Source organism: Heptranchias perlo, chromosome 10, assembly GCF_035084215.1.
Source record: "Heptranchias perlo isolate sHepPer1 chromosome 10, sHepPer1.hap1, whole genome shotgun sequence".
Classification (NCBI taxonomy): domain Eukaryota; kingdom Metazoa; phylum Chordata; class Chondrichthyes; order Hexanchiformes; family Hexanchidae; genus Heptranchias; species Heptranchias perlo.
Genome location: NC_090334.1, coordinates 5,354,971 through 5,368,854, shown reverse-complemented (window position 1 = coordinate 5,368,854; position 13,884 = coordinate 5,354,971). Strand labels below are relative to the sequence as shown.

Genomic DNA, 13,884 nt, shown 5'->3' with positions numbered 1-13,884 from the left:
TCGTGTTCCTGTATTTTTATAAAGAAAGAATCAGCTTGTCTCTGTGGTAGCTCACTGTCCTCCTCATGAGAAAGTCATGGGTTCAAGCCCCATTTCAGAGACTTCATAGAAATTTACGGCACAGAAGGAGGCCATTTGGTCCACCGTGACTGCCGGCGGAAAAAGAGCTATCCAGCCTAATCCCACTTTCCAGCATTTGGTCCATAGCCTTGTAGGTTATGGCATTTCAAGTGCACATCCGAGTACTTTTTAAATGCGATGAGGGTCTCTGCCTCTACCACCCTTTCAGGCAGTGAGTTCCAGACCCCCACCACCCTTTGGGTGAAAAAGTTTCTCCTCAGCTCCCCTCTAATCCTTCTACCAATTACTTTAAATCTATGCCCCCTGGTCGCTGACCCCTCTGCTAAGGGAAATAGGTCCTTCCTATCCACTCTATCGAAGCCCCTCATAATTTGATACACCTCATTCATATCTCCCCTCAGCCTCCTCTGTTCTAAAGAAAACAACCCCAGCCTATCCAATCTTTTCTCATAGCTAAAATTCTCCACTCCTGGCAACATCCTCGTAAATCTCCCCTATACTCTGGTGCAATTACATCTTCCTTGTACTGTGGTGACTAGAACTGTGCGCAGTACTCAAGCTGTGGCCTCCGTAGTGTTTTACACGTGGTTCCAGCATAACCTCCCTGCTCTTAGATTCTATTCCTTGGCTAATAAAGGAAAGTATTCCATATGCCTTCTTGACCACCTTATCTACCTGTCCTGCTACCTTCAGGGATCTGTGGATGTGTATTCCAAGGTCCCTCTGTTCCTCCACACAGTATCCTCCCATTTATTGTGTATTCCCTTGTCTTGTTTGTCCTCTCCAAATGCATTACCTCACACTTCTCCGGATTAAATTCCATTTGCCACTTTTCTGCCCACCTGACCAGTCCATTGATATCTTCCTACAGTCTACAGCTTTCCTCCTCACTATCAACCGCCAATTTTTGTATCATCTTCAAACTTCTTAATCATGCCCCCTACATTTAAGTCTAAATCGTTAATATGTACCACAAAAAGCCAGGAACCTAGTACTGAGCCCTGCGGAACCCCACTGGAAACAGCTTTCCAATCACAAAAACACCTGTCGACCATTACCCTTTACTTCCTGCCACTGAGCCAATTTTGGATCCAACTTGCCACTTTCCCTTGGATCCCATGGGCTTTTAGATTTCTGACTAGTCTGCCATGTGGGACCTTGACAAAAGCCTTGCTAAAATCTATGTCAAACGTGCTACCCTCATCGATCCTCCTTGTTACCTGCTCAAAAAATTCAGTTAAGTTAGTCAGACACGACTATGCTGACTGTTCTTGATTAATCCGTGTCTTTCTAAATGACAATTAATACTGTCCCTCAGAATTGTTTCCAATAATTTGCCCACCACTGAAGTTAGGCTGACTGGCCTGTAATTACTTGGTCTATACTTTTCTCCCTTTTTAAACAACGGTACGACGTTAGCAGTCCTCCAGTACCACGCCTCCAATCCTCCACGATGGGGAGGATTGGAAAATGATGGTCAGAGCCTCCGCTATTTCCTCCCTGGCTTCTCTTAACAGCCTGGGATACATTTCATCCAGGCCTGACAATTTATTTACTTTCAAAGATGCCAATCCCCTTAATATTTCCTCCCTCACTGTTTATCCCATCCAATGTTTCACTCCTCCTCCTTAACTACAATGCCTGCATTGTCCCCCTCTTTTGTGAAGATAGACGCAAAGTATTCATTAAGAACCATACCCACATCTTCTGCCTCCACACACAGGTTACCATTTTGACTGCAAATAGGCCCTACTCTTTCCTTAGTCATCTCTTGCTCTTAATGTATTTATAAAACATCTTTGGGTTTTCCTTGATTTTACCTGCCAGTATTTTTTCATGCCCTCTCTTTGCTTTCCTAATTTCCTTTATAATTGAACCCCTGCACTTTCTATACTCCTCTAGGCTTTCTGCCGTATTGAGCTCTTGGTGTCTGACATAAGCTTCCCTTTTTTGCCTTATCTTACCCTGTATACTCCTTGATATCCAGAGGGCTCAATTTGGCAGCCCCACCCTTTTTCTTTGTGGGAACATATTTGCTCTGAACCCTTAAATGCCTCCCACTGTTCTGACACTGATTTACCTTCAAGTAGCTGTTTCCAGTCCACTTTTGCTAAATCAGTTCTCGGCTTAGTTAAATTTGCCGTTCGCCAATTGAGAACTTTTACTCCCGTTCTATCTTTGTCCTTTTCCACAACTATGCTAAATCTAACTGAATTATGATCACTACCACCAAAATACTCTCCCACTGATATTCCTTTCACCTGCCCAGCTTCATTCTGTAAAACTATGTCCAGAACTGCCCTCTGTTGTTGGGCTTGCTATGTATTGGCTAAAAAATTTCTCTTGAATGCATTTTAAGAATTCTGTGCCCTCTATATCTTTTACACTGATTGTATCCCAGTTAATATTAGGGTCGTTGAAATCCTCTACTATTACTGCCCTATTGTTTTTGCACTTCTCAGAAATTTACCTCCATATTTGCTCTTATATCTCCCTCTGACTGTTTGGGGGTCTATAGTACACTCCCAGCAGTGTGAGACTGCCCCTTTTTTGTTCCTTAGCTCAACTCATATGGCCTCATTTGATGATCCTTCTAACATATCATCCCTCCCCATAGCTATAATTGTTTCTTTAACCAAAATTACCAAACCCCCTCCTTTTTTATCCCCCTCTCTATCTGGTCTGAAAACGCTGTAACCAGGAATGTTGAGCTGCCCTCTTTAAGCGATGCTTCAGTAATAGCTAAGATATCAATGCCTGTCTGTTCCACATGTCTATCTGTGCTCTCAGCTTACCTGCCTTATTCACTAGACTGCTTGCATTAAACTATATGCCAATAAGCACTACCAAACTCCTTCGCTGTCTATTTTCTGACATTCGTTTCCTCTGCCTTCCAAACCTGCTTACTAATTTTTCTGCCTTCCATTTCATACTTTCCCTTCTGAATCTACATTCAGGTTTCCATCTCCCTGCCAAGCTAGTTTAAACCCTCCCCAACAGCACTAGCAAACCTCCCTGTGAGGATATTGGTCCCGGCCCTGTTGAGGTGCAACCCGTCCGGCCTGCACAGGCCCCACCTCCCGTTGGTACTGATATGGACCACGATCTCAGAATGTTCTGTAGCCGCTCAGTAACATTCCTAACCTTGACACCAGGGAGGCCACATACCACCCAGGAATCACATCTATGGCCACAGAAACGCCTGTCTGTTCCCCTAACTATTGAATCCTCTATCACTATTGCTTTCCTGACCGTACTCCTGCCCCCCCACCCCGTACAGCTGACCCACCCATGGTGCCGTGGACGTGGCTCTGTCTGTACTCCCCAGAGGAACTTGAGCACTTAAACTGGGCTGAGACTTCAGTGCAATGCTGAGTTGATTCTCAGTGCATTGTCAGAGGTGCCATGCTTCAGATGAGACATTTGATTTAGGCCGGCCTGCCTGCTCAGGTGGATGTAAAAGATCTCATTGGATTTTTCAAAGAGAAGGGAATTCTCCCGATATCTGAGCCAACATTTCTCCCTCGTTTATTGATGCAAAGTCATTTATTGATGCAAAGGTGCTCTGGGATGTTCTGAGGGTGTGCCATATAAATGCAAATGTAAGGAATCTTACAACACCAGGTTATAGTCCAACTGTTTTATTAGAAAATTACAAGCTTTCGGAGGCTTTCTCTTTCGTCAGGTGAGTGTCGGATTCCATGGAAGGTTACCGCATTTATAGTCAGAGAACAATACCTGGTGATTACAGATAATCTTTCCAACTGCCCGTTGTCAAGGCAATCAAAGGACCACCGAATATACAAACGGCCAGAACAAAAGACGAGAGAGAGAGAGAGACAGAGACATCTGAAAGGAAGAGAAAGACAGAGAATGACCCGTTGTATTAAAAACAGATAACTTTTTTTCGCTGGTGGGGTTACGTGTCGCATGACATGAACCCAAGATCCCGGTTGAGGCCATCCTCATGGGTGCGGAACTTGGCTATCAATTTCTGCTCGACGATTTTGCGTTGTCGTGTGTCTCGAAGGCCGCCTTGGAGAACGCTTACCCGAAGATCGGTGACTGAATGTCCTTGACTGCTGAAGTGTTCCCCGACTGGGAGGGGACCCTCCTGTCTGGCGATTGTTGCGCGGTGTCTTCATGGTCTCGCCAATGTACCATGCTCTGGGGCATCCTTTCCTGCAACGTACGAGGTAGACAACGTTGGCCGAGTCACAGGAGTATGAACCATGTACCTGGTGGGTGGTGTCCTCTCGTGTGATGGTGGTATCTGTGTCGATGATCTGGCATGTCTTGCAGAGGTTGCCGTGGCAGGGTTGTGTGGTGTCGTGGACGCTATTCTCCTGAAAGCTGGGTGATTTGCTGCGAACGATGGTCTGTTTGAGGTTGGGTGGCTGTTTGAAGGCGAGTAGTGGAGGTGTGGGGATGGCCTTAGCGAGGTGTTAGTCGTCATCGATGACATGTTGAAGGCTGCGGAGAACATGGCGTAGTTTCTCCGCTCCGGGGAAGTACTGGACGACGAAGGGTACTCTGGTTGCGTTCCGTGTTTGTCTTCTGAGGAGGTCTATGCGATTTTTCGCTGTGGCCCATCGGAACTGTCGATCGACGAGTCGAGCGTCATATCCCGTTCTTACGAGGGCGTCTTTCAGCGTCTGTAGGTGTCCATCGCGTTCCTCCTCGTCTGAGCAGATCCTGTGTATTCGCAGGGCCTGTCCATGGGGGATGGCCTCTTTGACGTGGTTAGGGTGGGAGCTGGAAAAGTGGAGCATCGTGAGGTTGTCCGTGGGCTTGCGGTAGAGCGAGGTGCTGAGGTGCCCGTCTTTGATGGAGATTCGTGTGTCCAAGAAAGAAACCGATTCTGAGGAGTAGTCCATGGTGCGCTTGATGGTGGGATGGAACTTGTTGATGTTATCGTGTAGTCTCTTCAGTGATTCTTCGCCATGGGTCCATAGAAAGAAAATGTCGTCGATGTATCTGGTGTATAGCATTGGTTAGAGGTCTTGTGCAGTGAAGAAACTACAAAAACTCAGCACCCATGGACCAGTTGAACCAGGAACACTTCTCACCACGATGGACGTCTCGGCACTCTACACCAGTATCCCCCACGATGACGGCATCGCTGCAACAGCATCAATACTCAACACCAACAACAGCCAATCTCCAGACGCCATTCGACAACTCATCCGCTTCATCCTGGATCACAATGTCTTCACCTTCGACAACCAGTTCTTTACCCAAACACACGGAACAGCCATGGGGACCAAATTCGCACCCCAATACGCCAACATTTTCATGCACAAGTTCGAGCACGACTTCTTCACTGCACAGGACCTCCAACCAACGCTATACACCAGATACATCGACGACATTTTCTTCCTATGGACCCATGGCGAAGAATCACTGAAGAGACTACACAATAACATCAACAAGTTCCATCCCACCATCAAGCGCACCATGGACTACTCCTCAGAATCGGTTTCTTTCTTGGACACACGAATCTCCATCTCAGCACCTCAGCGCCTCACTCTACCGCAAGCCCACGGACAACCTCACGATGCTCCACTTTTCCAGCTCCCACCCTAACCACGTCAAAGAGGCCATCCCCTATGGACAGGCCCTGCGAATACACAGGATCTGCTCAGACGAGGAGGAACGCGATGGACACCTACAGACGCTGAAAGACGCCCTCGTAAGAACGGGATATGATGCTCGACTCGTCGATCGACAGTTCCGACGGGCCACAGCGAAAAATCGCATAGACCTCCTCAGAAGACAAACACTGGACACAACCAACAGAGTACCCTTCGTCGTCCAGTACTTCCCCGGAGCGGAGAAACTACGCCATGTTCTCCGCAGCCTTCAACATGTCATCGATGACGACTAACACCTCGCTAAGGCCATCCCCACGCCTCCACTACTCGCCTTCAAACAGCCACCCAACCTCAAACAGACCATCGTTCGCAGCAAATTACCCAGCTTTCAGGAGAACAGCGTCCACGACACCACACAACCCTGCCACGGCAACCTCTGCAAGACATGCCAGATCATCGACACGGATACCACCATCACACGAGAGGACACCACCCACCAGGTACATGGTTCATAGTCCTGTGACTCGGCCAACGTTGTCTACCTCGTACGTTGCAGGAAAGGATGCCCCGGAGCATGGTACATTGGCGAGACCATGCAGACACTGCGACAACGGATGAATGGACACCGCGCAACAATCGCCAGACAGGAGGGTTCCCTCCCAGTCGGGGAACACTTCAGCAGTCAAGGACATTCAGCCACCGATCTTCGGGTGAGCGTTTTCCAAGGCGGCCTTCGAGACACACGACAACGCAAAATTGTCGAGCAGAAATTGATAGCCAAGTTCTGCACCCACGAGGACGGCCTCAACCGGGATATTGGGTTCGTGTCACGCTACACGTAACCCCACCAGCAAAATAAAGTTATCTTTTTAATACAACGGGTCATTCTCTGTCTTTCTCTTCCTTTCGGATGTTTCTCTCTCTCTCTCTCTCTCTCTCTCTCTCTCTCTCTCTCTCTCTCTCTCTCTCTCTCTCTCTCTCTCTCTCTCTCTCTCTCTCTCTCTCTCTCTCCCGCTCCCTCTCCCTCTCCCGCTCTCTCTCTCGCTCTATCTCCCTCTCCCGCTCCCTCTCCCTCTCTCTCTCTCTCTCTCCCGCTCCCTCTCTCTCTCTCCCGCTCCCTCTCTCTCTCTCCCGCTCCCGCTCCCGCTCCCGCTCCCTCCTCTTGTTCTGGCCGTTTGTATATTCGGTGGTCCTGTAGGTAACATCTCTCTGTCTGAACACTTTGATTGCCTTGACAACGGGCAGTTGGAAAGATTATCTGTAATCACCAGGTATTGTTCTCTGACGATAAATGCGGTAACCTTCCACGGAATCCGACACTCACCTGACGAAGGAGAAAGCCTCCGAAAGCTTGTGATTTTCAAATAAAACAGTTGGACTATAACCTGGTGTTGTAAGATTCCTTACATTTGTCGACCCCAGTCCATCACCGGCATCTCCACATCATATAAATGCAAGTTATTTGTTCTTCCTTGAATGTTTCATATTGGAATGGTGCACCAATGCAGTCACTGTTGGGATAATTTCATTGTATGCAGTGATATTTGTGAGTTGACCACCCAAACGGGAGCTGTATTGTATATCAGCAAATGTACACACAACACTACTGAACGATGGAGTCCAGCATGTCTTCAGCTGACCTGTGTCCTGCTTGGATATGTCCACTAAACCAGTGTGTTCTCCTGTGCAGATAGAGATCCTGATGTATTGCCAGCTGAAAAGCAGGCAAAAGATGCTGTACCAGGCTTTGAAGAACAAGATCTCCATTGAAGACCTACTCCAGTCATCCATGGGAACCACTCAGCAGGCCCAGAACACCACCAGCAGTCTCATGAACCTCGTCATGCAGTTCCGCAAGGTCAGTACTCGCCATTGACCCTGTCCTTCAGTTGTCCATCGCCCTCCACTCTCCCACACATCTGGATCTACGTTAAAAATCTTACATCTGCACACAGTTCCTGTCATCTTTTTCCATTATAAATTCCAATGTCCACATTTATAATGGAAACTGCCTATGTAAACTAATGCCATCACAGGTGGGAGGGTGGAATTAGAGTGTGACAAGGTTACATGGTCAGTTCCATTTATAAATATGAACATAGGAATTATAATAGAAATATGAAAATAAGGACAGAATGCTTGACTAAAATGGGAATTGAATTCTGACTGCACACCCTGGTCTAATTAATCCCATCATTTAACCATGTTGCACCCGAAAACGACACTTGGTTTTGGCTCCACATGTATAACACCACAAGAGATCAGCTCGTACTGTAAAAGGCCATTGCACCGTGCGCTCTCGTTCTATAATATACACCAAATGAGACAGCACTGTAACTGAGACTCCCGCTACATTGAGCAGGAAGATGATGCTAGGATAGATCAGTGAGCGTGGTCTCGGTCAGCTTCTTGTTCCTAATACAAAATGCAAACTCAGTGAAGTTACTGTTTACCAGTGCGAACTTAGGAAGTGGGGGTAAAAAAGGAGACATCAGAAGGGCAAGGCAACAATCCCAGCAGCTCAGACACCTGAGTGCTTGACTCAGAGTCCAGAGCCTGATTGACCCATCGACCTGCTGGAGCGGGGCTGACTGTTTTCTTCCTGCACTGCATACAAGCACAGTGTTTCAGCCCGGGACGGAGGACAAAATAGCCCAGGCAAAATGATCAACATTGGCAGGACAAGAGAGACTGACCACTCGCTTCTTGTACAGCACAGCAACAGTATTGGCTCCCTAATGGGCCTGCTGATGCCGCATGCAGAGTGTGGTGTTTCCAGTTAATCTCTGTTGGGGTGGGGGTTCATTCAGAATACTCGCTGCACTTTCAGCTTCTCTACATGGACAGTCAACAGAATCTTCATTTTATCCAAACGTACCCAACTAGTGGCCTCAAAGTAAAATATTCACATTAGGCACCACCACTCTGCAGAGACCACCTGACATTTGTTTATTTCCCCTCATTTCTCCTTTTCTGCTGCCTTTTGCTCGTGTACAGGGGCCTTGGGGTCTAGCAGCTCTCGGGTACCTCACCTAAATGAGAGCCAGACAGGGGCCATTGGCAGGCTTTAATTTTAGAGCAATAATGGATAAAGATCAAGGACCACTTCAGTTTTTGCTCTGTGGCTGAGGTCAGCTAGCTCAGCCGAGACTAGGGATCAGGGCCTTCACCCAGTGAACCATCAGGGAATCAACACAGACCAGGGATCAGGGCCTTCACCCAGTAAACCATCAGGGAATCAGCACAGAACAGGGATCAGGGCCTTCACCCAGTAAACCATCAGGGAATCAGCACAGACCAGGGATCAGGGTCTTTACGCACTGTATCATTGAGGGAGTAGTTTATTTTTATATCCAGATGTATCTGAATTATTGTAGTAACACATTGGATAGTCCTGATTGCTGTGTACGTGTCTGTTCATTCATGTTCCGTGTCCGTTCAGGTTCCTTTCTCTTTTTCAGGTCTGTAACCATCCGGAACTATTTGAGCGACAAGAGACTAAATCACCTTTTCATATGTCTCTGAAACCTTACAACATTCCCAAAATTATTTACAGGGACGGGCAGATCAATCACTTCAATCACTGCCGTAACAGGTCAGCAGCTCCACAGTTATCTCCTCTGTACTTCAAACAAAAAGATTACCATTAAAGCAAATCCATGTTAAATTCTTCTTTCATTAAATGTGTACAAGTACACTTTTTTTAAACCAAATTTTGACTGTTGGTGAAGCAGGAGGTACTTCATCGCAACATCTGGTGCCACACCAACAATTTATTGTGCTTTTGAAATGAAATATTTGGGGATTAGCTGGTGCTGGTGGTTAGACCAGCCATATAAATCCAGCCCAAACTAATGTGATGAACGTCTGCTCTTTCCAGTGACTATAAGGATCCTATGTGAAATGAGTTTAGCAATCTCACCACAGTTCTGAATAGGCATGGACCCCAAGGACAAAACTGGCCCCAATTTAGCATTAATTGATCATGTCACGGTGGCTGGTGTGGTGATGAAAACATGTCCCTCTAATTCATTGGAGATGGGGAGGGGGGTCTGAAATGTAAATTGATCCAATCCCCAACACTTACATTTCAGGTTCCTGGTGACAGCATTAGCACCCCGAGGTCACGGCTGCAATGGTTAGACACTAAGCACAATGTCCAACCTCTCGTGCCCCTAAAGCACCAGAATAACATTTTTCCATTTCCCACATCAGCCATCCTGTGGCCTTTAAGTGACATTACCGATTCATGCTAGTTTTAAGCTCTGGATCCATATCCTCGAGACTGCAGTGAGACTGTCCAAGATAACTTCACATTGGATCCTTACAGCCCGCAAACAGAGGAGACTCGTCTATCTAGGCTGGAATTGAAGCCCAGTTCTAGCTGTGAGAAGCCCATGTCCAGTCCAGTCCAGAACCCTGTCAGCCCTGACTGTGTTAGTGGCTGCGGTTGGACTGTGATGGTGGATGCTGCACATTTATAGAAGTCTCTGGAAAGGGGAGTGTGAATTTGTCTGTTTGTAGGGGATAATGTTGGGAGTAGTGTAAGTGAGTGCTTGCCTCTCTTGCAGAGGTGCTCTGTTAAGATCAGTTTCCTGTTTCTCTGCTATGAGAAGTGACAGTGTGAAAGGATTCGGTGTTTCAGTACAAGTTGCTGTTCCCGTAGGTCAGTAATGTCCAAGTTTCTGCCTTAGTGAGTCCTCTGTGTGCGTGTGCAACATAAAGCCTTGGGCCAGACAGAAATTACAATGTTCCCTTTAATCTGCACATTCCTCAATTTGCTGAAACTAACCAATCTTGGTGTTCTGCTCTTAAGATTTATCCACCATCGAGGCAGCAGCATTAACCTCTTTCCAAATACCCAAATCTCCACAAAATTCAAACTAATAAAAAAAAAATTGTGCGGGTTGGGGTGCCTGGGTTTGGCGGGTTGGGGTGCCTGGGTTTGCATAGCCTTGCTATAGGTGTTTGCTTAATTTCGCTGATGATCTCCCTCTCTAATTATAGGTGGTTACGAGTCATTCTGTCCCCCTTCTCCCCAGCCCACATCCACCAGTCTCTCTTCCATAGAAAAGGTAAGAATTTCAGTAAGTATGTTTGCCAGGGCTGTGTCCAGTTATTGGGTGCCAGACTTGTAAAGAGATGTTTTTTTTTTGATCCAGGTAACGATGAAGGAAGCTGCTTTTCTTTCCTGCGTTTCATAGATGTGTCACCCTCTGAAATGTCAAATGTGATGCTTCAGGGGATGCTTGCAAGGTGAGAGCTATCGGCGTGCAGAGCCTAAATTGCTTATGTCTGTAAAGTTCAGTGGGGGTGTACCTGTCGTGTTTGGTGTTCCAAATTATGACTGGATGGGACAGGGTAGATAGAAGCTGACAGTCTCCAGTATTTAAAGTGTCAAGAACGCGGGGCCACAGATGCAAGATTAAATGTAAGCAATTTACAACAGAGGGCAGGAGCAACTTCTTCACACACACAGTTGAGTTTGTGGAATTTACTTCCAGGGTTAGTGGTTAAGGCAGAAACTGTGTCAACATTCAGGATTAGATTGGATTGGAGATAAATGGATATGGGAACAGAGCAGGTAAATGTGATTAGAACTGTCTACTCGTATGGAGGGTAAATGCTGACATGTACTGGTGGGCCGAATGGCCTTTTCCTGCATTGTAACTGCTGATGCATTTCTATGGTGCCTTTTAAGTTTCGTTCCCACACTTCAGGGAGCAGCGCGGTAGTCTTTGGGTGGGTATAGTCTCCAGAAATACCTTTTGAGAAATTCTTCCGCTCTCTTTTTTTTACATGGAATTTACAGCACAAAAACAGGCCATTCGGCCCAACTGGTCTGTGCTGGTGTTTATGCTCCACACGAGCCTCCTGCCACCCTGTTTGAATTACTGTTTTTTCCTTACTGAGGACGTGACTCACTGCTCAATATATTTCCCCACAACACCTTGTGCAAGGGCTAAGGAAGCTGGGTGTTCTGATCTCATCCCTCGGATGATGCAGCTCTGAAACTAGCTGGTATGTGCAATCCTGGCGTCAACAATTCTGAAGCCTCTACTGGGTGCCTCTCCACACTGGAATCTCTGTGCTGGGTTGTGGCTTGGAACTACATCTTGCACTCTGTGTCATGTGCAATGGAGCCCAGCCCACACTGCCACCTTGCTGCACTCCCCCCCTCTGGGCTGGGAGGTCTCTCTCTAAACTCTCCACCTCTCTCCTTATTTGAGATGCTCCTTACCTCTTTTGACCAAGCTTTTAGTCACCCGTCCTAATACCTTTTTTTGGCTCAGTGTTGCTTTTTCTGATAACGCTTCTGTGAAGTACCTTGGGATGTTTTCCTACGCTAAAGGCACTAAATAAATGCAAGTTATTGTCACTGTGGGGTCTGTCCTTCCAGCCCAGCTCGAGGATTCTTTTGGTGCTTACTCTGAACTGTTGAACACTTAAAATAAGCTTTAAAAAATGCTGAGTAATTACTTTGCCCCCATCCCTGCAGGAGTGTAAGTGGACCTTCCCTTCTCTGAGGAGAAGGCTGCAGGGTAGAACAGGGCTCCCATTCTAGGAGTTGTCTCTGGCATCAGTTGCTGGACGATGCTGATTGAGAGAATGATCATGGCTATGTCACGTACCCATGGTCAGAACAAATAGAGATCCGAACAGAGCTCTGCCGGATATTTCTGATCATTTCCTGTGATATTTCAGTCCCTGCTCCCTGTGCTGTGACAAAAACCATTTGGACACATTATAATTCCAAGCAATGTGTGCATCACCTCTGAGGGCATTCTGTTTACACACAGCCGTAAACATTCTTGCCTGTTGTCTTGTGTGTGATGACTGACTAAAGATAGCAAGCACCCTGTTGAGGAGAAAGCCCAAGTGCCTTTAGAGAAGGAGTGTAAGCAACATGGAGAGTGGTGGAGGAAGCTGCACAGCCGCAAACCTTTCTCTGCTCACAGTCTGTCTGCACTAACTGAGCTGCTGCAGAGATTCCCAAGATGGCTTGTCTGCTCATACTGAACTCTTTCCCAGCCTTTTTCCTTCCTCTGACCCGGCATTACTTGCAGATACTTTACTGTTTACGGGATGCTGTGACTGTTCGGGATGAGAATGCTGCCCTCTTTGGTTAAAGAGTGCAGGGTGTTGATGGGATGGTGTTTGCGGAGATTGATCTTTTTATATTGTGGGAGGCCACCCCTCGAGTAAGTGCAGGCACTCTTACTGAACTATCTGATAGCATTCAGTCCATCTCACTCCCATCTTGTCCTCTCCACAGGTGGTTAGCTCTTTTTTTATCACAGAAAGCTTCCTACAGGCTTCACCATGCACGAAGTTGGAGAGAGAGTGAGACGAGGAGTCAGCACCTGAACAGCACTGATCTGATCATGTGGGTGGATTCCTGCACATCTTTCCCCAACATTCACAGCAGCAGAAGTTTCCAGGTGAGTATGAGAACGTGTGTAATACAGTGAAGTACAGTGTGCCCATGTTGCAGAACAACACAGCTGTGTCAGAACTACCATTGGACGAGAGAGACAGCAGGGCTTCCAACTGCTGGCCCGAGCACAGTGTGATCCAGACGAGACAGCGAGAGTGAAAAAGGTGCATCAGCCCCAAGTGTTAAATATGCTACCTTCCAAACCTGGGAATTTGCTAACTTCCAATCAATGAAATTGCAGAGACGTTAAACAAATATTTTGTATCTGTCTTCACAGTCGAAGACACAAAAAACATAGTGGGGGAACCAAGGATCTGATGAGGAACTTAAAGTAAATAATATTAGTGAAGAAAAAGTACTGGAGAAATTAATGGGACTGAAAGCCAACAAATCTCCTGGACCTGATGGCCTACATCCTAGGGTTCTAAAAGAGGTGGCTGCAGAGATAGTGGATGCATTGGTTATTATCTTCCAAAGTCCCCATGGATTGGAAGATAGCAAATGTAACCCCGCTATTTAGGAAAGGAGGGAGAGAGAAAACAGGGAACCACAGGCCAGTCAGCCGCACATCAATCATTGAGAAAATGCTAGAATCCATTATTAAGGACGTGGTAACAGGGCACTTAAAAAAAAAAATCATAATATGATTAGACGGAGTCAGCATGGTTTTATAAATGTGTTTACAAATCTATTAGAGTTTTTTGAGGATGTAACCAGCAGGGTAGATAAAGGGGAACCAGTGGATGTCCTATATTTGGATTTTCAAAAGGC

General features: G+C 46.7%; 1 protein-coding gene across 2 annotated transcripts in view; it reads left to right on the top strand.

Annotated features, from left to right (window-relative positions):
• Nucleotides 1–13,884, top strand: part of ino80 (INO80 complex ATPase subunit) — a 216,394-nt gene that overhangs the window by 103,732 nt on the left and 98,778 nt on the right. For both annotated transcript variants that reach the window (XM_067991159.1, XM_067991158.1), the window contains exons 20-24: nucleotides 7,366–7,533; nucleotides 9,137–9,270; nucleotides 10,683–10,750; nucleotides 10,838–10,931; nucleotides 12,952–13,117. In XM_067991159.1, coding sequence (XP_067847260.1) covers nucleotides 7,366–7,533; nucleotides 9,137–9,270; nucleotides 10,683–10,750; nucleotides 10,838–10,931; nucleotides 12,952–13,117 — 630 coding nt within the window. The remainder of the gene's footprint in view (nucleotides 1–7,365; nucleotides 7,534–9,136; nucleotides 9,271–10,682; nucleotides 10,751–10,837; nucleotides 10,932–12,951; nucleotides 13,118–13,884) is intronic.